Source organism: Rhipicephalus microplus, chromosome 10 (genome assembly GCF_043290135.1).
Source record: "Rhipicephalus microplus isolate Deutch F79 chromosome 10, USDA_Rmic, whole genome shotgun sequence".
NCBI lineage: Eukaryota > Metazoa > Arthropoda > Arachnida > Ixodida > Ixodidae > Rhipicephalus > Rhipicephalus microplus.
In genome coordinates this window covers 22,750,837-22,777,580 of record NC_134709.1, presented here as the reverse complement: position 1 = coordinate 22,777,580, position 26,744 = coordinate 22,750,837, and the positions used below count along the sequence as shown (strand labels likewise).

General features: G+C 45.5%; 2 protein-coding genes across 2 annotated transcripts in view; one reads left to right on the top strand and one right to left on the bottom strand.

Moving 5' to 3' along the window:
• The window catches only part of LOC142774622 (TBC1 domain family member 2B-like), a 199,771-nt gene that overhangs the window by 31,085 nt on the left and 141,942 nt on the right, over positions 1-26,744 (top strand). Inside the window, exons 12-17 of the mRNA XM_075875204.1 lie at positions 4,560-4,705; positions 4,823-4,934; positions 6,140-6,271; positions 7,377-7,514; positions 9,565-9,741; positions 11,051-11,185. Coding sequence (XP_075731319.1) covers positions 4,560-4,705; positions 4,823-4,934; positions 6,140-6,271; positions 7,377-7,514; positions 9,565-9,741; positions 11,051-11,185 — 840 coding nt within the window. The remainder of the gene's footprint in view (positions 1-4,559; positions 4,706-4,822; positions 4,935-6,139; positions 6,272-7,376; positions 7,515-9,564; positions 9,742-11,050; positions 11,186-26,744) is intronic.
• LOC119181356 (uncharacterized) overlaps positions 17,076-26,744 on the bottom strand; it is a 145,350-nt gene continuing 135,681 nt past the window's right edge. The window contains exons 3-4 of the mRNA XM_037432576.2: positions 19,019-19,238; positions 17,076-17,902 (exon numbers count right to left, since the gene is read on the bottom strand). Coding sequence (XP_037288473.2) covers positions 17,601-17,902; positions 19,019-19,238 — 522 coding nt within the window. The 3' untranslated portion in view covers positions 17,076-17,600. The remainder of the gene's footprint in view (positions 17,903-19,018; positions 19,239-26,744) is intronic.

The following is a 26,744-nucleotide window of genomic DNA, read 5'->3' as shown; positions in this document are numbered from 1 at the left end:
TGTTACTCGAGTTTGACCTCTCTGCTGTCCCCTATAACCTGCCTTAGAAACTCGTTGCGACTTAAAGCAGCCGAAAAACAGTTTGTGATCCTGGCATCTGTCACAACAGCTATTCGTATGCACGGCACTAGCGATTGATAGCAAGCCAGGTGCACTTTTATCTGGCCCGTTCGATCGACCCATTTCTTGGAGATTACCCGAGTTAGGAAAAAAGGTCCATCAGCATTGCTATGTTTTAAAGGCTGCCCATCATTTCTTATTAGACTAAAAATTTAGTGTCAAGCTCCGCCAACAAAACTGTGTCACACCCGTTTCGTGTGCCTCCAAATTCCAAAAAAAAAAAGCACTTCTTGAAGTTGTGCCAAGGTTGAAAGAAACTCGCCACCATTTTGATGTTGTATAACTTGGTGTCAATAATTCTCTGCGGGTACTTTTATGGCTGGTAAGTTTAAGTGAGTTTCTCTTGGCGGTAGGCAGTAATTTACTTCACGCTCCGCTGACAAGCACTGACATAAGGCCACAAAATGGATGTTTTTTTTTATTAACCTGAAATGCCCTAAGGTGTAAAAGCAAAAGCTAGCTTCATTGGTACAGTAGATGTCTTCACTGAGCCTGTTTCACTTGTTTACTGTTGCAGATGAAAAAGTAATTAGCATAAGTACTAGCCTTCGCTTCCTACACTCTGATTTGGAAGCCATGATGATTATATCTCAATTTACGTTGTGGTGTTGTTACGAGAGTTTCTTTGTTGATTCTGGTTATACTATTGTAAGTTCATCAGAAGAGCTTCAACCTCTGTTCTTTATGATGAGCAGACAGGGATACTTGACAAGAGTCCATGCTTCATTGTCGTGCAACTACTCCCCCTTCCGCTGTTTTGTTTCTACATAGTCCCAAAATAAACCTGGCAGCCTGACTTCGGATTGGCTGAGACAGAGTTGGCGGGCAACTTAAGCGCAGTCCTTCATGATCTAGCCATACCTTTCTCAATGGCTGAATTAACACAAAATAAATAAAAATTAGGTTGATTTATGAATATCATTTGTGCGACACTTAGATGAGCAGATAAGTTGGAGAACTGCTGGTTGTCTTGCATGCTATGTTTAAAAAGAGCTTTGCATGATTTCAGCGCTACTGCACTTGTTCACGAGAAGACAACCATATTTGGAGTTTCCAGTCACTTTCACAACTTTGCCTTATTTGTAGGCTTGTGCGAATAGTGAATTTTTAGGTTCGAAGCGAATAGTGATTTTGATCGAATAATTTCGTATCAAATTCGCATGGTATGTACGACATATAAAAAAAATGGAATATTTATCATGATCTAACTAACCTGCACAATATTTCTTTTGAATTGAAATAGGGGCTTTGTGCAAATGCCATTTATTTTTTTCATTCGAAGGAAGTCGAAACAACTTTGAGCAGTAGTTTCCGTAGGATGCGAGTGATAAGCTGTAAGATACTTAACGTTTTAAAATTTATTATACTTGGAGCATATAAGCAGTCATAACAAGTTTAGTAAAATGAAAAATTCCTTTAAAGGAGCCCTGCAACACTTCTTCAAGTAGCCGTGGAACCAGTAAACATGCTTGTTGTCTCACAAGTTTAACGCCGCAAATTTTCTAGAATTAGTCCAGTACGAGCAGAGTTCCAAAAATTTGTTGCACGCTGCAACTGCATTCTCTACTCTCGTCCCTCCCGACGAAATAGCTGGAAGCTAAGCAGAGAGGAATGGCACGGCGAAAAGAAATACTCCACAGGCACCTCGTGACCTTGAGCATGTCCTTTTTTTTTTTTGAATAGGCGGCTTTTCAGTGTGATCGCCTACATACTCGTGGACAAGCAGCGGCCTTGGTAAACGACGAGCGCTTCACGCTCAAATTAGCTTCTTGGCTGCGACAAGTGCCTTTGGGCTTGTAATGTCATTTGCTGAGGGAAGAAAGCAATTTCTAGCTTTGAAAATTTATTGTGAATTACAGGCCGCGTGCTGCCCTATAATGTTTGCCTCGCGTGTTCTCGGTGGCCTCGACTACCGATCGGCAGCGTTTTCAGACCATGCTCAGTAAGTGTTGCAGAAAGGGGGCTTCGTGGCAAAACTAATTTTTTGGATAGTTGCTTTCACGGCTTAGCACCCCTACATTGCAGTGAAACCACTTTTACAAGCGGATTAATATACATTTATTCGGTTATTGCAAATGCTTCGAAAATATTCGATAATTTAAATTCGAATTGAAGCGAATTCGAATACTCAACTATTCATTCAAATATTCGAAGCATTTGAATAATCGCACAAGCCTACTTATTTGAAGTCTCTTGACATATAAATGCACAAGCATATATTTATGTAGACCAAATGAAAAATCTCTCTGTCTGCCATTTGTCTGTTGCATAAGATGATCGACATTGTAATGGAATAAATCAAAAGAAAATGAGTTTTCACTCTGGTGCATGGGTTTGAACCTGAACTCTCACTCTTTGAAGGCAAGTGTCTTATCCACTACGTTATACAAAATGTGAACATATGTGACCTACATGACTGCCTATACCTGTGGTGCAAAACAAGCACATCATGATAACACTCTTCATGAGGGTTTTGTTGCAGTTTGTGCAATTGGAGTTGTCCTCTGCAGGACAAGTTGTAAAGTTGACTGGAAAGACTACACATCAGAAAGATTCCCAAGTGTTGCAAAATTCAGATGACACTCGTTTCAGTGGTATGTGCTTGCGACAGGACAGTGTCCCATGGCAGGTACACGAGTGCTTAAGAGATGGCAGACGCAATGCCAATGCCGCCCGAAAATGGCGTTCCAGGGACAGCCGCTACGTACAGTAAAATGCAGTGCTTACAGACCACTTAGACAACTCTCAAAGAAGATTCCCCGTGGATTTTTAATTTAATGTTATTTGACATAACCTTAATGAAAGCCAGCAAATAGTGAAGCCAAGAAAGGTATAGGGGACGTTAACACGAGCACTGCAGCATGGATCGCCAGTAGTTCACGGAATGTGCTCCTCCCGTGCGGCCTTGACGTTCCAGTACTCATGCGCTAGCTGTCAGAAGATACTTTTTCTGGTGTTAGATGCCATGACCCACTGGCGACCCATTGATGGTTCTCTGCCTACCTGTAAGATATGCCCTGTAGTCCACAGGTGGGTCACTCCGCACATAAAATGAGACCTCAAGAAAGCTTGCCACAGTGAAAGCATTAATTGTGCAGTTTTTTTTTGTGTATTGTAATAATTGTTATACATATGGGAAGGCAGTAAGGTGGACAAAACGACAGTTTGTCACCAGCACGGATTTGAACCTGCAACCTTCGGATTATGCTCCCAATGCTCTTAATGATTGAGCTACGGCAGCAGTCGTCCCTTTGTCCACTTTGCAGGGTATTTATGTGCATGCTTCTTACCTGGGGAGTGTTAGTCTGTGTTGCTCATGGCTGTAACCATGAAGCTGTAGGTTTCGTGAAACAAGTGAAATTACAGAGGCAAAGCTAGAGCTCAGAGCAAGTTATGATTTGAGTATTTTCCAACGAGAAAATTACACAAAAGCAGTACGAAGACACTGACAAAGTGGGGTGCAGTTCGTTCTCTTTATACCGCACTCGTGCAACTCGTGCAGAAAAAAATCTATACTACTATCTAGCTTAAACTTAACATTCAAGATTAGATTGTGACTGTCATCTCATCAGATGGGGGAAAAAAAACGAAAAAAAGTTAGCATCATCAATCACCAATGACCAAGTACTTAGCGGCACATAGACAATAGCTTGAAGGTATGGATTTTATACCAGTTGCCTAAAAACTGCGCAATTACTAGTCGGGACATTTCAATCACATGACCAAAGGGCTGAGGAAATCGCCTCTCGGCAACTTCTCTCACTGCTTTAAACATAAGTGAAAGAATGCTATACCACCTCGTATGCTATAACTAAATGTTCTTTGCGGATTTTTTGCTGTGCTCGTTGAACTGCACCAACTCCTGTGCCATTTCGCTACGAATATGGTTGATAATGTAGAAAAGATGAGAGTTGGGCTTGCTGGCCAACCTCCATTGCGACCGACAAGAATCTAACTGCACATGTCACGAGTACAACATGCGAGTGCACCGTGAACTGGTTGTTCATCATCCGAACAGACCTCTGAAGTATTTCTTGTCCTATGTTTTACTATGCTATGTTGATCACGATAGTGTTACATTAAAATGCACGAGCTGTAGTTGCAACCACAAAAAACATATGTTGGTTCTGTATGTGCACTTGTCGTAAAGGGTTCACCAATTGAAAAGCAGTGTTTTTTTGTTATGACTGCTATAAGTGATTGCTCATGATAACCGTGTCATGTCGCTGCAAATCGGGCTTTAATGTAATTTTCGCCGCGATGCAACTGTTCAAGCAAAAATCACACCGATAAGACACTGAACGCAGACGCTGGAAACGAAGGTATGAGCATTACATAGCTCCAAATTTTCGCTTTTAAATCTGCGAGTCCTGTACATGTTTACGGTGCTATAGCTGCTAAAGTGTTCAACAGAACTTGGTCATTGTCTTTGCTTGAAGGACCCACTTCAAATCTCGTGGCGAGTGAAATGGGAGAACTACAGAGCCAACATCGCCCCTGGGCGGCCGCTCCAAAAGACTCCAGAGCTGAAGGCCCTCATACGAACAAGCATTCCCCAAGAGTTCAGGAGCCAGATATGGAAAGGGTGAGAGATATTTTTCATCTAGCAAGCCAATCTACGTAGTACTTCGGTTGGTGTTTTGGTTTGAATTCGCCCAGCGATATACCAGATGAAATAATTGTTGACACATCTGATCATCAGGTGTGTTGAATTCTACGTTGGCCAGGAAAGAGCAGAAAAAGGTACCGGTTACTACGAAGACTTGGTGACGTCCCCGCCTCTGACAAATACCTGCGACCCCGCTGTAAAACAGGTGATTTGATCTTTTGTTTGCCCACAAAATGACCTAAAATCATGCTAAGCTATGACACAAGACATTTTGAGGATTGGTTAGTACCGACACCACATTAAACCAACACTCAAACCTCGATATAACGAGCCCAGATATAACAAAATATCGGTTATAACAAAGTACATTAAAAGTAGTCTTGCAACAGTTATAGTGTTAGAAATAGACCTTTATGACTCATTTTCGGATACAACAAACTTGTTTTTCTATAAGATGCAACTTTGTTATAATGAGGTTTAAGTGTATACCGAACAGTGCCTTAACTACACAATAACCGCATTTGTAACCTGCAAGCAACACTTTTTCAACACGGCCAGAAAATGCTGCCGATCGATAATCGAGGCTCCCGAGAACACACGAGCCAAACATTATAGCGCAGCACGAGGCTTGGAATTTAAAAACAATTCTCAGTCACCTAGAAATGGTTCCCTCTTCTTTCTACAAATTATGCCATGAACCCGAATGACTGCGCCATAAACCTGAAGTTCACGACCATTGGCTGATTTGAGTGTATTGGGCTGCGGACACAGGAGGCCACCACATGTCAGCGCGTGCGTACTCATGGTCGCAGGCTAACGAAGCTGTACTTTCGAAGGAAAAAAAGAAATAAAAAGTACTTAAGGTCATGACGAGCGCATGACATAACTTTTTCTCACGCCATTTTCAGTGCCACCCCTCCCTGCTTAGCTTCCAGCGCGCTTGTTGGGACGAGAGCAGAGAGAAAGCAATTGCAGCGTGCGCCTGATATCTGCAACTCCACTCATACTCGTTGGATTGTCAAAATATTTGTGCTGGTCGATTCGTTGGGCAATGAACTTCTTTAATGAAGCTGTTCAATGGTTACTTGGAAAAAGTGTTGCAGCGCTCCTTTGAACCCTTATAATTCGGTACGATTTCATCTTTTCACGGCCTCTTTCAAAGAACTAAAACTGATGTACATGACTGTGTACAATTGTGTTCCCATATCTACGAGTGATTTTGTTGACATCAGAGTAGAAAAGTTGAGTGTAATCTATGTATATTTATGTGGATTCATAAGTACGCATAAGTTTTTCCTCTAAGCTGCAAACGAAAAACTCCAAGGTTTTATTTCAAAGCGGAATTTTCAAATGCTACCGAGTAGATTGAGGTGCAATTGACTAACTGTTGCCTTTTCTTGTGTCTTCAAGATCGAACTCGACCTGCTGAGAACGTTGCCGAACAACCGGCATTACGAAACTCCCGATGCTCCTGGAATCAATCCTCTTCGTAGAGTGCTGCTTGCCTACAGCCGAAGGAATCTCATTGTAGGATACTGCCAGGTACAGCTGCAGCGCTTGTCAGGTTTTGCTGTTTAATAAACTTGTATCAGATTTGAAGAAATGCTAGAGGGGTTGTGTTTCCGAATGATTGTGACCTAAGTGTACAGATACTCTAGCTGCACATGTGCCGTTGCTGTACGACGTTCTAGCGTCTGTACACTAAACCCAACCTAATGTGGCAAAAAAAAAAAAAGACTTCTGGAACTAGATGCTTAGTAACATTTGGCTGTTTGCTGAAATGTTAGTGCAGAACATTTTTTTTTGTGGTATTCTTTTTGTGTGCGTGCACCAGATGGATGTGTGCCTTCTTCCACTGTAGCAACTACTCAAACGTCGATATAGTGAACTTGCATATAACGAAATATTTGTCGTAACGGAAGTGGATGAAGAATATCCTTGCAGTAAATAGTGTTATGAATGCGCTTTTATAATGAATTTTCGGATTAACACCTATTTTAGTGTAAGTTGCAATTTTGTTATCACGAGGTTTGAGTGTATTGGGGGTCGCATGATCTGCCATTTTGAGGCTTGGCACGGTGAAATGGTAGATTGAGATGTGGCATGAAATATCTGCTTCTAAAAGCTGGCTACACAGTGTCAGCTTCCCAATTTCTTTCCCTCATCCCTGGGGAAAATAAACGTGCTCTCAATTGTTTGCATGGCATTTTGGTCAGTGAGCTATGTTCTTTTATCAATGTTTGCATAATGCCAGTTATTTAGTTAGTAAAAGAGTATTGAAAGTACGCTGTCTAAATTTATGAGCCTAACTTTGCATTTTTTTACTTTAACCCTTTGCAGTCTGTTGTCGGGCCCCTTCTGACAATGCAACACAGCCACATCAGTCTTTATTCTGGCACCCCAATCAGCATAAGTACTGTAGCTTAAAAAATTAAACACTACGTCAATGGCAAGAAATAAACATCCATCAAGTTCCTCTGAACAGTTGTTTTTATTGGGGTAGATTTGGACAAAGTATTGAAGGGGTAATTTCTTGCTGTTGGTGTCGGTAGCGCAACCTTTCACACAAAATTGATAACATGTTGATAATTGATAGGATTGGTGCAAGTTACAGCAGAGAATAACCCTAAAATGTGGTCATGTGCAGGGTTTGAACAGGCTGGCAGCCATCGCCTTGCTCTTCATGTCCGAAGAGGACGCCTTCTGGTGCCTTGTTGCTGTCGTCGAGTACATCATGCCGCGCGATTACTACAGCCGCACTCTGGAGGCCTCTCAGGTCGACCAGGTAAGCCTTAGCAATAGTTGCATCTGGTTTTAAAGGGCTTTTTTTAAAAACTTTTGCCTTAGATTTCATTCCTAATTGGGTTTTTTTGTGCGAGGTTACCATAGTACTGCAATAGCTGCCTTGGGCCTGCTTTCTAATTAACCATCTTTTCGATTCCTGGGGGAGTCACCTAGAAAAGCTTGCAGCTGGGCTACTTGGTAAGCCGTCCTAGTAGCAGCTTTTATGAAGAGTTCAAGAACAACTCTTTGGGATGGTGAGAATACATGTCCTGCGGATAGTACACACTGCTACGAGCAGTTAAGCCAAATCTTGCAGTTGTGAAGGATGGAACAGTTACAAGTGCCACGCAGTGTTGCTATTTCCTCGGGTTCCCTCTTTTCATACTAACGCTCGATCTCATTCTATTCAGAGCTACTGGCGCCTGTCGTTTGATTTGGAGTGACAGATAGCTTGCCATTGGACAGTAGCCAACATAATATTAAAAGCGTGTTTGTATCAGATGCGTTTTCGCCATGAGGTTCAGCCATTTTCTGGTGCCACACTCCATAGTCTGCTAACACTACAGAGCGAGCCACACTCGTGTAGGGAATATCATTGAGAGACAGCGATAGTGTTCCATGATGTGCGCTCAAGGTCATGACCAACGCCTCCTTTATTTCTTTCAATGCCAGTGCAAACGCGCGCTTCTCAGCAGGAGCCTTCTGTCTGCCTTAGTTCAGAGAGTGGTCATGATGTTACGCTACATGATGTGTGGCGTTGCTTGCATCACACGAGCTTCCAAACGCATTTTCCAGAGATGCGATAGACACATTTCCCACTCCAATATTGTACGTTTGTCAGATTAGTTCCTTCGTGCTCCTTTTTCTGTCGCTCGAAGCAATGCCGCCGCCGCATCACAGAGCAACGCGTGCATGTGCGTTGCTGTGACACTTCCCATTGGATGCCCACAGAGTGCCACGAATGGCGGCAGGGTATCTCAAAACGCCGTATATTTGACAGAGCCAGTATTACCACATCATTGTGAACACGAGGAATGCAAGATGCGACCCCATGGATCTGTACACAACTGAACAAGAAATTACTTCGTATGATGTTCATCGTGAGGCACTGCACGAGGGGTTCTCTGCCCAGTGATCGCAAAGCACACGTGAAGGCTAGGCGATGGGTGAGAGCAGGAAAAGGCTGAAGGATTGGGTGGTAAACGGCTGGATCGGGCGCATCTCGCTGGCATTGATAAAATAGAGGAGGCGTCGTCATGACTCAAACCAATGTACACTCGAACCTATATATAACTAATTATCAGTTATAACAAAGTGATGAATAGCTTTGTCGTAGATACAGTGTTGGGAATAATCGCTTTTAGCAATAATGAAACATTTTCATGGCACGTATGACTTTAGATTTGATGAAGTATTTTTGTGGCAGATGTGACTTTGTTATAATGATGTTTCAATGTAACACCTTTCCACCGTGTCCTTGAGTAGCTTCCCGTGAGCTCTTCGGGTTGAGAGAACAGAGGAAGCGCACAAGGAATTCCCATTACTCCGCTCGTCTTGATCAATTCGAGTAATTTTTCTCGGCAATCAATTGGCAGGGCAATAAACTCTAATACTAAGTAATTTGATGATTACATGAAAATAGGCTGAAGACCCCTTTAAGAGTGCTGGATAACGTACCTGTGAAAGTGCTGATGGCTTGCTCACACTCCTTTGATAACGAAGCATAAATGCTGCCACTAATCGTACAGACCATTGTACTGGCTTGATTTGTGCACAGTAATCTTGCTGGGCACGGGTGCTGCCAGCTATGCGGTTCAAACATCGCACGTATGTTGCCGGGCGCCGTATCTCAAAATGAAGAGGAGAGAGTGAACTATAAATCGCCAGTAGTGTTTCCAACTAATACGTCGCCACATCGAAATCTAAATGATATCCAAATGTTTGTAGCGGCCCAATGGAATTAGTGCATCCAGATTGTGCAAAGCTTGTCTAATTAAGGAGCTAGGAGCAGGGGTACATGGCTCGATCGGAACCTTGTTTGCTTCGTGCAGCGAGTCCTCAAAGATCTGATGGCCGAAAAGCTGCCGCGCCTCAGTGCCCACTTGGAGGCCAACAAAGTGGACCTGTCCCTGTTCACCTTCAACTGGTTCCTCACCGTTTTCGTGGACACGATACCGGCTGAGACGTACCTCTACATCTGGGACGTGTTCCTCTACGAAGGAAACAAGGTGCTTAGTGTACAGTAGAACAAGTCGAGTTTCTTCAAAGGTTCGCAATTTTTTTAGGGTCACGCTTCCTTTCTGTAAGCATGTCTTTTTGTGTTTGGCATTTGTTAATCACGCACATAACGTTCCATTTTGATCAATGGAGTAGTGCAGCACTAACAAAGATGAAGACATGCAAGGACAGCCACTCGAACCTCAATATAACGAACCCAGACATAACGAAATATCGGTTATAATAAAGTAAACGAAATGTAGTCTTGCAATAGATAGAGTGTTAGGAATATACCTTCATAACGAATGTTTGGATGTAATGAACCTATTTTCGCATAAAATTCAACTTTGTTATAATGAAGTTTAGGTGGACATATCGGTGCTTGTTTTTGGATGGTCTTTCTTCGTCTCCGTTAGTGCCGTGCTATTATATTAATCGAAATGGAACCATACCAACTCACCCAAACGTCTATGCTACTGTTTACCATAGCGTACCAGTCATAGCTGGCATAAATTGAGACCTGAACTTACACTTGCAAACAACGCTATGTATGACGCGATGAAAAATTGAACGACATAAGAGCCTCAGTCAGGTGCCGACATGTTAACAGCGGACGCTGTTCATGTAAGGCACGCTGATCATCCTTGGCCCTGATTTAGCCGTGCCTTTACCCGAAATGAAGGTTGCTAAGAGATTACAATTTCACTGCTGAGCTCGCAGCATGGAAGATTGTTGTTCATGTTTGTTAGACACCAGCTGTGGACAAATGGGATGTGTGGCAGTGTGAAGAGTAGTCATAGTAAACACTAAAAGGCGTACTTAACACATGTATTTAAAGCCCGAAGTTATGCGAAAGAAACCATTTCATTTTTCAGTGCTTGCGATCTTCGCTTCATCTTGTCTTCTTCTGTGCACCTGTCTTTAATCGGGAAACTTTTCCAATGTTTAGGGTTCCTAGAAGTACGAGTTTAGTGCGACACCTTGTAAATGCCTGACACGAACACAGTCAGGCCTACAGCAAAATAGCAGCCAATGAAAAAACACTTGTTAGATAAGGTTAATCAGTTATACTATTTTTTACATGCTTGTATTGGAGATAAATTTTGAAAAATCACATTTTTAACAGAAAAGGGGCAAGACGACGCACAAAGTCCTTTCGATCGCAGTGTACAATTAAAAAATCAAGAAAACTGAAAGCTACAATTTTCACCATTCATGACTTGTCTTGTTAATTAGTATTCCTTAATTCAGTGTATCAGCATTTGTTACATCAGGGTGCAACAGCAGTGCCCATGTCATGATTCTGGCTGTTGCTTTCAGGTCCTCTTTCGCTTTGCGCTAGCCATCTTCAAGATCTGCGAGGCCGAAATCTTGGCCCAGGAGGACTACATGGCAATCAACCGCTACCTGCGAACCATGTCCGAGAGGATCACAGACATCCGACAGCTTGCTCAGGTAGAGTGCGCATGTTTCGGATACGCATGCTCCAAGCCAGAACTTGACGGTAGGCTCCGAAGCGCTTAACCACATGCCGAGCGTGCCGAAGTTGAAGAAAAAGGCCAATTGACCACTTACCTTTCTCTGGACATCTTTGTTCATGGTGCATTTCGGCCACTAAAACCCACATATCATCTTTGTAAACTTTGGGTTAGTATTAGAGGTGTGCAAATACCTGAATATTCAAATACAGATCGAACAGTAGTTCTGCAAATAGTTTGATATGGGAGTTGAGTATGTGTTATTCGATTTCTCCGTTAATTGTCGGCACTCAATAATTTGACCGTTTGAATAACCTCCGCGGCACCACCACTCGACCATATTCAAGGAAAGACGATATTTGTACTCTGTTTTTATGGTAGTGCGCTTTGTGCTGGCCTGAGTTGTCCCGGCAGTCTTGGATACAGCTTCATGTGAGCCTATGACACCATTTGACGGCTCACCTCTGCGTTTGGATTAATAAAAATGGTTTCTGTGACAAGGAATTTGAAGAGACTGCTGCTATCTCCACATGCATCGAAGGACTGCATTAGGCTTCTTTGATATTTAAATAGAAAACATTTCCGAGTATTCTCATGCATGTTCTTGCAAGATGCGAACATGAATGTTTTTTTTGGCATTAAAGTATCACTATGCATCCTGCTGCAACAGTGCCTCCACAGAAATGTAAGGCGAACTGATATGCCACACATTCAGCCCACTTTTTATAACTGTGCACATGAGCACATTTGAAAGGCCGTGATGACGGCCATCAAAACAACGCAGCTCCATTGACTCTATAGAGTTGTCGCGCTGCTGCCTGGCAGTTTTCAATGGCTGTTGAGTCGTGCAGAGATTTCTCACAGAAGTTGCCTGGTGCTGCAAGTCTTTATTTTTGTTTCCATCTTATTGCAAGTGAATTAGTGTAGATACAGTCGAGCTCTGCTTCAGCGAAATTTCCGCTACAAGGAAAATTCACGATTCCCCGTCAGCAGTCGATAGGAGTCAATGCATAAATATTGTCGCCACAACGAACACTTTTTCTTCGATCATCCCGCTTCAACGAAATTTTACAATGCAATTCCAGGCTTAGATACTTATTTCTATGCAGTAAAACCAATGTTTAACATTTCGGTGCATTTTCAGAGCCTGAAAATGCGTCATCTACCGTAATTACTCGAATCTAACGCGCACCTTTTTTCCGGTTAAGCGAGTTCATAAATCGCATGCGCGTTAGAATCGAGTACGAACAAAAAAAATTACGGCCAATCTATTGCCATCGGCAAATCGAAAATGGCCGCCCCCTACGTGCGTCGGCATGGCGCGTCGTCCATTTCTGCCTATGTGTTTCTCATGTGCGGCACTTCGTACGTGTGCTGAGGAGTTCGTCATCTAGTAGTGCATTAGCATCGACGGCGTGGAATGGCCGACTCCAAAAACTCGAGTGCACCATGATGCCGCTTTTAAAAGAAAAGTCATCGCATGTGCAGAAACGGACGGAAATCGGGCCGCATCGCGGTCGTTCGGAGTTCCCGAAACGTGCGTGCGGGACCGGCGGAAACAAAAGCAGAAGATTTTCGACAGCAAAGCTTTATGCAAAGGCTTCAGTGGACCACAGCAGGGTCGGTTTCCGCAAATTAAAGAGCTGCTCGGCGAGTATGTGCTTTAGCAGCGAGCAGCACAGCGGCCCGTGACGGCAGAACTGCTCCAAGTGCGGGCTATGCAATTAGTCTTAGAAAAATGTCTAATGCGGAGCCAGTTTTAAGCGAGCAGGTGCTGGCTAACTAACTTTATGAAGAGGAAAGGCTTTTCCCTCCGAAGGGGAACATGCATATGCGAAAAGTTTTGCGGAGGAGTACGATGAAAAGCTTCACAGTTTTCAGAGGTTCGTCCTAAACTTGCGGCGCAACAACAACTACCTGCTTGGGCAAATCGGGAATGCTGATCAGACGCTTCTTTACTTCGACATGCCTGGCACCACAACCGTCGAGAAGAAGGGGGCGAAGCAAGTTCGCGTGCTGACATCGGTCCACGGTAAAACTACAGTGACGGCAATGCTCTGTTACACGTCAGATGGGCACAAGCTTCGCCCGTACCTCATATTTAAATGGAAGACGCTCCCGAAAGGAGTCGTTTTTTCGAGTGGTGTGATCATGCGGGCCAGCGAGAAAAAATGGGTGCGCGTTGCAATCGATGTCTTACGTTTTTTTTTTTTTCGCGGTGGAAATTGGGTGCGCGTTACAATCGAGGGCGCGGTAGAATCGAGTAAATACGGTAAGTTTAATACAAGCGTTGGCACCACCAGGAACCGGCGCTATACCGCCGCTGTTCAGCAAGCACGGGCGCCACCTTTGCTCGATAGCGATGGCAATGAGACTGCCCTGCTTTTGCCTCTGTCTTGCTTGAGTCGCAGCCGACACGAAGCTGAAGCTCAGTTGCTCAGTTCATGGTTCCTTTCACGAAGCTGCAGGGTGCAACCACGGAACGATGCCTTTTCAGATTCAGATGTTTATCATTATGCTCGCACTTGGCCAGTGTGGTGACAAATCAGAGCGGCTGTTCATCTGCATTATCAACAAAATCAGCTACATCTGCCTGCCTACCCTGCCTCCATCACGGCGTTGTCGGATACTTTTGACGGCAGACAGCTGCCGGTGTTAACGTGTTAATGCAACTGTTTGGTTCGTTCACGAAGGTGGTTTTAGGTGTTTCAGCATGCTTTTCACCATGGCTTCGCTATGCATGGATGAGAATCGCGTCCCGACGCTGCTGGGAACGAATAGGAAGCCGCGGACATTTTTTAAATTCTGAGAATAAACGTTCTTTTGTTTCGCTAGCTCAGATCAGCTATATTTTTTCGATTTCACTACAACGAAATTTTCACTTCAACAAAATTTTTTCCGCGCCCCGTCAGTTTCGTTGTAGCGGGGTTCGACTGTACTCTTAAGAGCACACATGCACCTCTTATATTTATTTAAACATTTCACTAAGTTACTTAATTTTTTGGTTAAGTTGGTGAGCAGTGAAACTGTGGCCACATGTTTACCACTTGTTTTTGTCACTCAATATCCATCAAAGCTTCAACAGAGGTGTGGGGTGTTCTGTTGACAGACTACCGACTCTATAGCCTTTAAAATCACCCGTGCGACACGGGTATTAGATGCCATGTTGATGACTACGCGTTGAAGATGTTGATGAGCTTACGTAGTGTGCAGACTATTCTGATGTGATAGCCCTTGTGTGCACCTGTGGGATCGGTCATGTGCTTTCCATACCTAGCTTTGGTTGAGACCTTTTGGCTGAACACTTTTGCCAACCTACCCAAGAAACCCTTCCATGTCGAAACAGGTATTCCATACTCTGTGCGTCCTGTTTTGCCATAGCCGGCTTGAGTATCAGTCGTGTTGTTGGACGTTTCAGTGAAGAACAAAGTGCAAGATGACAGTTCTTGTCAGTGTTTGATTTTTTTATTAAGAATTGATCGTACACTGAAAGAGAAAGCTACAAAAAAAAACACACCTAGCAATGTTGTACAGAGCATTTCATAAATGGTGACCACGGACAAAGTCACGCACGCAATAAGGAACGCACGGACCACGGAAAGCGAAAAAGTTTGTTCTTGAGGAAGAGGCAAAAAGAATGCTACAAAACCTCCACCAAAACAACCAACATGCATGCGCATGGATAATAATTATATGCGTATATGCTATCGAAGGATTGGGGTAGAAATAGTGCGCATACCAGATGCAACAATAATAAGGAACCAGGTGGCCCCGTCGTCGACCTTTTTGAGATAGACGACGCGACCATTATAGCTTGCCTCGATGCAGTGAACAAAAGGCCGTGCCTCTGCTGGAACGTCAAGTGCTTCATGTTTCGTCATGAACCATCTCTTAAGCAGCGGGATCGTAATGAAAGAGCAGCGTCATTGTAAAGGAGAACATTTCTGCGATGCCTCTCAACAAGCACATCGTGCTAACATTGTAAGCAGGCCGTTTCTTGAGAATTGAACTGGCGACAAACCGCGCTAACACATCTGGCAAAAGTAACATTGAGGCCTGTCTGGCTCTCAGCGGTGTTGGACTTCATTCGCTATGCAAGCAACAAAAGTTGTCAACATAGACAAGCAGCTGTCAGGAAGCCCCCTAAATGGAAAATATGCAGTTTTCATGCTAATTCGAAATGCTACACTTAAGGTCCAGCAACATTTCACAACTGCATGAGCTACTTGCACTGAGTACAAAATGTGATAGCAAATGCAAGTGTGAACCGTCTAAGTAATTGGCATCAACATGCACGAAAAGTAACAGAAATCAAGCAACAATCTTAAACACAAAGCAGATATTAATAAACAAGGATGTTCTGGTGGGCGAAGTATTTCTAAGAGTCTGTTTCGTGCTATTAAGTAACATGCTTGAAATCACAGCACTTCCAAATGCATCTGCAAGTTGATCTTGCATGGGCTTATGGTGTGCCTTTTTGTTTCTTTGGAAACAGTGGCTGCAGCTACAAGTGTATAACCTACTCAATTATCAGTCGCGCTGAGAGGTTGTAGAGACCTATTAAAAAGGGTGCTTTCTTCCTGCAAGCTTATGTCGAAGCTTAAAAAAAAAAGGTGTAAGCTTTCACATATTTGCTTGTAGCAAAGACTTTTTAATGTCTGTCTCTCAAACTTTGTTTTGTTTCTCTCATTTGATCGTACAGTAGCATTGGCACAGGTTGGTTCAGTCACGATTGTGCACTATGAAGCGCGACGCTATGCTTGTGGAAAGTGAATTTTAAGTGTAAAATGCCTACATTGCACTGAGCACATTTCGAGCAGTCTTGCTGTCATCCCGTGCAGTTGACTAAAGTCACCCGCAGTGAGGCAGTACTATTAAAATGGCTTTTAAATGTACTTTTAGCCGTCATTGCCAGACATCTTCTAGCTCTAGCCGTGCCTATGATTTAGTGATCTTAGGTTTGTGGCTGGGAACCTATGGGACTGTAAACGTGATCTGAAGTTCTCTGTCACAGATTCAGTCAATGCTTTTACGGAAGATAACGCCTGTGTTTGAAAACCGTGTCCCTGTCCCAGCTAAGAAGACAAGCCACTGAAGAATTACTTTTGTATGACAACATCTGACCGCCAAAATGCACTTAACAAAAACAGCTTGTGATGAGCATACCCCCACTGCATATTAAATCACGCCCACCAGCTTCAGTCCCCACAAAAAAAAGGGGGGGGGGGGGAGGAAGGGTTCTTCTCCCCAAGGCTGCGGAGCCACGCTGGCATCCCAGAGGGTGACGGAGCACAACTTGAACACATTTTGAATTCTGCCTATTATGTAGACTCGTGGCAGGAGTCTGTAACGTGCAAAGCTGGCCTGTTTCGACAGGTGGCATCTACGCAATAATGGCAGACATGACGTACGACGCTTGCCGCCCATATTCTGGCCGCACGCACTTCTTCCGCCTGCCTGCTTCTCAATTCTTAGGACCGATGTTCGCCTGCAGAACATCACTTCTGAGAGGATGATTGCGACGGTGGAAAGGGAAGACCTACATTTGATTCGCAACATGCTCACAAATTTCGATAATTTTTTGCACAGCTGCCCGGCTGTGTTTGGTTTGTTTACACCTTCCCCTCCTTTTCCTGGTGCCACTTTATGGAACACAGACAGCTTCTATGAAAAAAAAAAAAAAAAAAACGTCTCGCTTTTACACACCTTGGCATTGGTGCATTCATAATTGCGCACTGTGCGTTAAGGCCATAGTGCCAGAATGACATTTATCACACAATCGAGCAGATGTGTGTGATACAGGCACTGCTTCGCACAGTGCCATAGAACACTCAACATTCGCATGTTGAGTCTTCTATGGCACTGTGCTAAGCTGTGCCTGTATCGCTCTCCCGAATACAGTAGCATGCAGTGCTCTGGCACGGTCTATAAACCTCCGTCTTACTAGTTGTACAAGCATGAGGCATAAATTTTCTAGACTGAAGCTTGACGCATGTGAATACATTGCATTTTCAATGTTCACAGTTTCACTTGCAATGGCATTCAGTCCTGTTGCATAAAAGTGCCTTTAGAGCTATAATTGGGTCTAGTTGATCCGTGCCAGGGTTTTGATTATGTGCCGATCGAAAGAATCACAAGAAGGAGACTGAAGAAGACGTGAAGCTTTGTTCGTCCGTCTTCTTGGTTGCGACTCTTACTCGGCGCATAATGAAAAACTTGAAGTGTCCTATATCCTTGCATTAGCTGCGATTATTGCGTACATGTCACCTTGCGTCTTACAGTTCAGCGCAAGCTGCCCTTTTCTCCTTCGCTTGTTGGCGCAAGAAGAGATGCGTGTTACCTCCCGTCCCCCTCCCTACAAGGTTGCATTGCGTGGTTGTTTTTCGTGCCCTTTACCAGAGGTAGTGGGGCTTGGAATGCTGCTTCTTCTCGAAGGCCTTCTTGAACTTGCGCTCCTTGCCAGAGTCCTTGTGGACGCGTCGACTCTGCTTGGCGTAGCGCAGTGCCGCCCGGGCGTGGCTGTTGGTGTGCAGGCGGTAGGGGCGCGGCGAATCCTCGGCCTCTTTCAAGTGGTGCGCCACGGGCCGGTGGATCTGGTGTCCCGAGCGGACGGGCATCGACACCGTGTAGTGGCGCTCGTGCTGCTGCTTGTCGTGGCTCCGCTTGGAAGGCTTGTTGGCGTGCGTCAGCCTCTCTGTGCATCGGGGGGTTGAAAGAAGAGAGACAAGTATGGACGTTGGACTAAACTAATTAAACAAACGAACAGTTGAAGTGAGGGAAGCATAGAGGGAGCCTTATGTGCTGCTTTTTTTTTAACTGTAGTGGAATGATTCTGACTTCACTGGAAAGGACTAAAGGTAGAGCTGTGCCAATAGCAAAATGTTGAGTGTCAAGTGAATTTGAATATTAAAGTGCGAGGGTGAATCGCATGCAATATCTTTTGAATATTTCTCAAATATTTCTAGAATACTTTGCAAAGGCATCGAAGTGACATCGCAAAAAAAAATCTGGTAGAGGATTCCAAAGTGCTTCTTTTGGCTAGGTTGATGAAGCGCTGGCAGGGTGGAGTTTTATAGTTGTTTTATCAAGAATGAGGCAATGCAGAGGCCTAGTTGTATTTATGCACATGTTTTGGTGCAACCGAAGTGTTGCCGACACCACTGTACATGTGAAAGCCAAAGATGCTATTTCCTCCGCCACTCCTCCACTTTCAACAGCTGTGGAAGCTCAACTGGTAGTTGCGGGACAATGGCGTGCTGCTTTCGAGTCCAGAATTACAAATCTGTTTTGTAGGCATCAATATATAAGAACGACCGAAATTTCAGATGCCAAAAATCTTTGCCATTCCATATGTTTGGACTTCCTTCGCAAATTTCAGGTCCAACACAGCATTAATTGACCCCCCCCCCCCCCACCCTGAAGCCTTTGTGGTTAGGTACTCTTTCCGGGTGTGCCAAGGCGTTTCATTTAACATAGCCTGATGATATTCGCCAGTTTCTCGGTGATTCTGTCATATTGAGAATCGAGAACGACACTAGTAAGCCCTGGAACAATAAACGTCACTATGCTAATTTGACTTAATATGTGCTTTGTATTTATCATGTTTTGAAGCATCATGTTTTGAAGCAAAATATTGATTATGAAATCTTGTAAAAAACTGTTAAGGAGTTTAATAATGAACCTTCGGCAGTGCAATCAGCCATGCTCAAGTTTTCGGGCTATAATTTATCAGTCCAAACTAATTATTTTTTCCCTTTAGTGTGCTCCTTAATATGCCTCTACACTATAAGCATTGAAACATATACATTACCATGGTGTGGCTGGGCGTGTCCTCCCGCGTTGTGGCCGTGGTGTTGTCCAGCAGGGTGGGCCAGGTCTTGGAGGTGGATGTCGGTGCTATGAGGGTCCCGCTGGCGCTTGCTGTGGGCTGCCCTGTGGTTGACCAGGGTGTCACCCTGAAGGCTAGCTTCGTGCCGGGATACAGAGCCCAGGGCGTGCTTCTGGATGTTCTTCAGCTCTTTCTCGCCACCCTACGAGATAGTCAATCGTCAATCATTATTCGTCTACTAGTGGTTATAGTTGCTTTGCAGGGTCAGTACCTTTTAAAAACCACCAAATTACTGATTATTAGTAAAAAAAAAAATCGTTGCACAGCCTTCCTTGAAAGGCTGCTGCTGCGATGGTTGTACACTATACAGCACATACTCGTCGTCCATGCTTTTAAGGACCCTGACAAGGTATAATGTCCTTTCTTCATTACAATTTCTTTGATAAGTTCACTTATGCATACTATATCTGCACATTCATTGTATGTCTCATTAATCCTAACATTCCTTTAACAGCTATTTTTGTTTTATGCACATTACAGCGGAAGTATTTAGGCCTATATACAGCTATTGTTACACACTGCCACAGTCATTGACCAGGTCATCTCCGACAATTTAAGTACCATTTGGCGCTCTTAGGCCAAGATTGGCTCTTGCACTACAAAATATGATGGTCACCCCAAACCAACCAGAGGTTGTAATTTAGTCGTGGAGCTACAGTGTTGCACCAGTCTGCAAGTGGTGCCGTAACAGCAGTGTTGTAACAGCGAGTTGCACACGCTTGACGATCGAAATGTGTTCTTCGATAGTTTCACCCTTTCCTTCACCACACTTCATTCGTTGGCTTGCTTCTCCTCCTGGCCAAATGTTCTTCCCTACCGTGCGAGTAAGCAGGGAGTGTGCGTATTTGCAGGCAGAAGAACAGGTTTTTTTCTGGCTCCGAGACTATCAGTTTGTACTCGTGATGATAGGACCAACTCGGGAGGGGGGGGGGGGGGGGGGGGATACCGAAAAGCTAAAACAAGAGCACGGGATTTTAGTTTTATTTTTTGGCACACTCGAAGCGTGTCGCACTGCTGCGTTTGGCACTGCCAACAGTGATGGCATTCCGAACATGATGCATGCATTCAGCGGTAATTCAGTATCTATAAACCTTCATCTCAAGTGCTACTCGTTAAAAAAAATCATATTGGAGGTCGTTTCGGGGCCCTTTGAACAGCCTCTCACCAAGTCTACATCGCAAACCAACGAGCATAGTACATAGATCAATAAGGGCAGTCGTGTTTGCAAGGATTAGCATGTCTCTGTGGTGCTGAAGTAACCTATACTTGCAAAACAGAATTCCACTCACCCTTCCTCTCGAAAGCAGAGCTTCCCCATTATCGTGTGCATACTCAAAGATCACCTAAATGCAGTTCTGTATAGACCTTGTTTGACTCAAAGGAGCATGCATCTGCATCTTAAATGTTTCAGTTTGATGTGCTAGACATGTTTAGCATGTCAAAGCCTGGGATATGCTAGGGTGCTCGTGTTATGTAGACTTACCACGTGGTGGCAGGGGCATCTTGTGATGTTTTGTCGTGCAAGAAGTTATCCACCCCCCCCCCCCCCCCTTTTGTTTCAAGAGTCTTCTTAGGGAGGAAAAACATATAAAGGTGCAAAATTTTCACAATGATGCTGCAACAAAAAATTTTTCACCTGCAGCAAATTAACGCTCGCAAATAAAAATTATAGCTGCCTTCGCCTGGTTGAACTCTGCGACACCAGGTGGTGCCACTATCCTCGTCACTTTTGTTTATGTGGTCATCCGCAAACTTTTAAAAGTATGCGCACAAAGCACGGCCTAAGTATAACAAGCCTTCCCAATGTATGACCGGTAACGACACCATCATACGTATTGATCACAACGATCATTGTAATTACCTTGGGCTTGCCCATTATGTCGCACCATCTCCGCAAGCGTACACACGCGCGATTTGCGGCGTTGCGCCTTTGAACTGGTCTCGAATGTCTGCCGGGTTTTCACTAACCCTGAACTTGCATCTCAACCTCCTTTCCACAGAGTAGAGCAGCAAAGCAAAAAGGTGTCTGATTGACCTCCCTGGCTCTCCTTCCTTTCCCTGCGTTTTCTCTTTTGTGTAATCGCAGCAGACCCAGAGGTGTATCCACCAAAGTTTCGATATTTAGGTGGGTGGGAGGGTTGCCAGAACGCAAAGGGGTGTGAATGAGTGCGTTTTTTAAAGAGAGGAGTGGAGTTAATTTGGTGTAGAATAATAGGGTGCGCGGAGTGGTGTCTATGCAGTGGAGTAGCCAAGGGGCGGCACACCAGGCCCATGCCCCCCTTTCCTTCCTGAAATTTCTTTCGCGATGTCATAAAGAGCAAAAAAAAAAAAGACAATTTTAAGGGTGCCCCACCCCTCTCTTTGCCCCCTCCAAAAATTCTCTATACCCTTGTGTCTGTGTTAGGGATTTGTTGGGGCTTTAGTGATGGTGTATAAATCTTTGGACAGAGCCCCAGTCGGGAATCGGACCCTAAACTTCGTAATCTTATGTCCTTCCCACTGGGCGTGGCCAACTGCATGTGCTGTGTTGGGGGCACCAATCAAACGAACCTCTCTTGCGGCACTAACGTCCTTACAGAACGTTCCAACCTTTTGTACGCAGCTTCTGTGAATGAGGGCTCAAAACGGAGAAAGAGATGGGGCAGTCGGGCGTTTTGAGAGCACGAGGGCGAACAGAAGAGCGTTCGGCGGCGGAACGTAGATGAAAAAAATGTTGAGTACGACGGTTTTCATTCTTTCGCGATTTGCGGGGTTTTATGCGCTCGCATATGGACAGATAACACTCGTAAACGGAGGGGATCGTCGGTAGAACGGGAAGAAGGTGTCGTGAAGCGAGGGCTTATTGGTCGCGTGTTTATGACAGCTCCGCAAAAACGGACGCGGTATTCTCAGGCGCTCCGCAAACAAACCGGCATTCGAGCTCGACAGGGTCAGAGCTATGCATGCATGTATGTATGTATGTGGGGAGGGAGCCGTACAGACGGCAATAACCTGAAATCTGTTCTAGTTCGGTGCAGTGCCCTTAGCGGCGCCGTGGCGCCAGAGAAGCACGCTACGTACTGAAAGCTCGTGGTAGAGTCAACACAACTGTCGCAGAGCTTGCACGCTGTGTTGCTTCACCCGTAGGCGTTCGCACATGGAGGGGGGGGGGGGGGGTACGTCCCCCTTATTCACCAAAGAGGGGGTTTCAAAGTCAGCTCCATATACATACACATAATAGATAGGAGGGGCCTTGCGAAGAATCTTCGCCTCCCCCCCCCCCCCCCGTCCCCGAAAGGAAACCCTTCTATGGACTCACCCCTTTCCATCAGCTTACGCAATACCTGGTCTTTGTACTGCGTTCTGGTCGTACGGGCCTCAGTGGAAGGGGGTCGGGAAGACCGGGGGGGGGGGGGGGGTAGGCTTCCTCCTTCTGCCTACAGTGTACTCTTCCCCCCCTCGCTCTTCACTGTAGAGCGCGCAGCGGTGAATATGCATCTTTCCATAGGAGCACGCATCGTTCCATAGCCCTTGCCCCTCCCCTACCTCCCTAATACCTTAACTTGTCCCTGCGTTCTGACCCTTAGACCTCAGTGAGTGGCTCTCGAGAAGGGGGAGGGATGCACTGCGGTATTTCACTTCCCTTACGAAAAACCCTGCACATGCCTGCACACGTTGTGGGAAATATAGCTTCACGTTATATAGAACTCTGTGCACGCCTACCAGTAGTGTACTGGTTTCAACAGGCGGACTGTATCAATCGCGGCAAGTCCGCCCAGTGCGCGGTGCCGGCAGGCGCGCTCCGTCACACCGTTGAATATCAATGACATTTTTCAATCAGATATTACTTTCCTTCCGACGGAACGTTCATGGACAAACGCAATCCGCAAAAGACAGGATATATCACAAAGTGTGTTCAGCTGCTCCACCACTTTAAGGGGGGAAGGGGGAAAATGGCGAGGCAGAGAATCATTTTTTTTTTGTCTTTCTGACATCAGGATTAACCGAAGACGTGGACATTAGAAGTGGACAACGCTTATACGGTAGAGAGTGAACAAGGTAAACGCTGTCCTGTCCACTTCTGTCCACTCCTTCGGGGGGCCTTATCTTAATTATTTTCAATGGGAACCAACTACCTACACCAACTAGCCCAATTCGCCATCGCGTCGATTTTTTTTTGTTTGGCTATGCTTGCTCTACGGTGCAAAACAATGCAGTGCGTAAATTTTTGCCCCCCCCCCCCCTCCCTACGCCAATTTCCATCGTCCTCCTCCCCTCTTTCTAAAACGGACGATCAATTGATGGCCGTCCTTAAACATTCTCCCTCTGTTCTCTCTCTCGTTCACGCTTTCCAAAAAAAAAAAAAAAACATAGAGGAAAACGGACTTTCGCGAGGTTGCATGCGTAAGTAGTCGGTCGTCCTGCCGACTGGCCGAGGTCTTCCGTAGCTTCAGCAACGCTGCACCGTTTTGAAACGGCGAAGCGACCCTCCAACGGCATCGCGCCGCGGGCACTATAATTAGCGCCGTGTCCGTCGAGTGGCGAGAAGGAGGCGCCTCTCATTTGCGGAGTGCGCGGTGAAGACGGTATTCCCCGCCCGCATATGCATTTATGCATATGCGGCACCCCCCCTCCCGATAGACCTCGGCCACCGACGGGCTCGGTCCCGAGTACAAACGCGTATCTCGATGGTCGATTGAAGCAGCAGCAGCGGCGGCGGTTCATAACACGACGAAAAAGTATGTCGCGGAGCGGCCGGTGCCGCCAGGAAGTCGAACTAATCAATTGGCTGGCCGTTATCGGAAACTGAATGTATCGTCACGCTCTTTCTTTTGAAAGAAAGAACAAAGAAAAAAAAACAGTACGATATAGAGAGCGGAGCACTTGCATCCACCGCTTCGAGACACAAAGCCGCAGGGTGAATCCACGGATACGGCTTCCCCCCAGAAAGAACGAATCCAGGAGCTCTTCTTCCGGGAGAACGGGGTCAAGCGAAGAGTGGCATGTACAGTCGTCGGCAAGCTTAACGCGAACGCTACGCAGCGTGTCCTGAAACAGTTTGGTTGGCGCTAGTGCCGCGTATTCGATTGCAGACGTGTTAACCGCGCTTGTCGATACTCTCTACCCAAGCATATCTCGAGATATCTCGGCAACAGCACCCAGCTTTTCGCGGCTGGCATCAGTCTAAATAGCCCAGGTCACGCGTCGAAGCGTTTGCGTTAAGCTTGGTAACGACTGCACGTTCCGGATTTACGCTACTGTTATTTTTTTCCCCCTTTCTGTCTATCGCATTTCGCGATGCTTTCTCTCCTAACTTTCTTTCGCTCCTCCATGCCGGCAAATGTACACCTTGATTGATTGATTTGTGGGGTTTAACGTCCCAAAACCACGATATGATTATGAGAGACGCCGTAGTAGAGGGCTCCGGAAATTTCGACCACCTGGGGTTCTTTAACGTGCACCCAAATCTGAGCACACGGGCCTACAACATTTCCGCCTCCATCGGAAATGCAGCCGCCGCAGCCGGGATCCGAACCCGCGCCCTGCGGGTCAGCAGCCGAGTACCTTAGCCACTGGACCACCGCGGCGGGGCGGCAAATGTACACCTTCTTCACCGGCGTGTTTAGAAAGGCCTAACACGCAACAACAAGATATTAATATCGAAGAATGCTTTGGCGGGCAGTGCTATTGTTTTTTTTTTTCTACACTGCATAGCTACATTTGCGGATAAAATTTTCCGTTCGGCCTTGGTGAAAAACGGGCAACGCCACCAAAAAAAAAAAGTTCCCCCAACACTTCACTGCTGAACGAATGAAACAGTCATCTTAATGAATCTGGTGAACCCCATGGTCGTAGCACGCGCTACGGACACACACACACACACACACACACACACACACACACACACACACACACACACACACACACACACACACACACACACACACACACACACACACACACACACACACACACACACACACACACACACACACACACACACACACACACACACACACACACACACACGTGTAACAGCGAGCGACGAAGAGTGCGAGGAAAACTGAAAAACTTCAGTTCGATACGTTCGTATACGGGAGGCCAAGACCCGTCCTCCCCATCACGTTCCACTCTGCCCAAACTTCCTTCCCTCGTGCAACTATAACGCTCAGACATAGTACTTCCATTTGCAGTTACCGTCGTTTACCTTCTTCTCGGGCACGCGCGTCGATCCAGGCTCGCTCGGCGACACGAGAAAGGCTTAAGAAATGAAACAATGATCGGCACAGCACGCACGTACGCGCCAGCGCGCGATCGAAAATTGTCGAGAACAACGAGAAAATGGCGGCACGTATCGCTGCCCTTGCGGCGAGGGTGGTCTGCTGCAACCATTACTCTGCTTCCAGGCTCGTTTATTATCGTTTAGTTCTTAAGCCTTACTTGTCTTTTAGATATTCGGCCATGAGTAATTCGTCTGGCACTTTTCGAGCTTGTCTGCTGTTTCTTTAAGCCTTGTTTGTCGTCTGCTTTCTAAGCCTTACTTTTCTTTTGGTTGTTTGGTCGCGCGGAATTTGTTTCCTGGGCCGTGTCTCATGTTTTTTTTTTTATAAGCCTTACTTGCCATCTGCTTCGTAAGCCTGTAAATATGTTTCGCTTTTTTTTCGGCCTCGCAATTTTGTCTTTCGTTTCCTGAGCCTTCTCTGCTGTTCTTTCGTTAAGCCTTATTTGTCGGCTCCTACTCGAGCCACACTTCTCGGCCGCTTCGCCAGCGTTATGTTGATATGTCGTCTGCTCATTGATTTGTTTCACGGCGTCCTTATACCTTGCCTCAAGGAGAATACCGAAGCACGTACGGCGCGGTGCTGCGCCTTCGGGTCCCGGAACTGGCCCTCGAGTGACGATGTTTGTTTTTGGGACGCGCGAAGGTGGCAAGTATAAGAACAAGAGCGACACAGGAACGAAACCTTTGACCTAGCTCGCAACCCTTACTTTTTCAGCCGCACGTCTCCACGAACACACACACACACACAAAAAAAAAAAAACAGGCGGCGGCATCGTTTCTCGCAACAGCTTGCCACGAAATCAGTTTCCCGTCGATAGAACCCCGTGGTGCACCCACCCTCAAAAAAAATACATAAAAAGCGAGCGCGTAAAAAAAAGTGAGAACAAACACCGGAATGTGTAGCCCCCCTCCCCCCTCCGACCCGAAAAGAAATCGCCGCGAAATCGCTACAAAATCGCGAAGGAAATAGCGAGAAGCGAAACGCGCGCGAAAAGAAGAAAAAAAAAATACGTTTGTTTCTGCGACAGCGGCGATTGCCGTGTGACGAGCTTTCCATTAGTTTCTGCCTTGCCTATATACGAGTCTGCGCCACGTAAAAACAAGCCATAAATGTGTTTGCTCTGTATGTACTTAGGCACTTGCCTTCTTTTTTTTCCGGACGTGTACGCAGTTGATATACGATAGACGAACGTCACAGATTACCAAAGCACGCGAATCGATACAGCCGGGAGTATTTACGTCATGCCGTATACTGATACAGCCGCTATCACGCGTTACGCGAACACGCTTTAGAAGCGTCGCTTCTACGGATGGTTCCAGATACTAATAGTTCGTTGTTAGGTTTCCAATGCGCCGGCTTTCAGACCTGCGGCGATGAATTCGCTA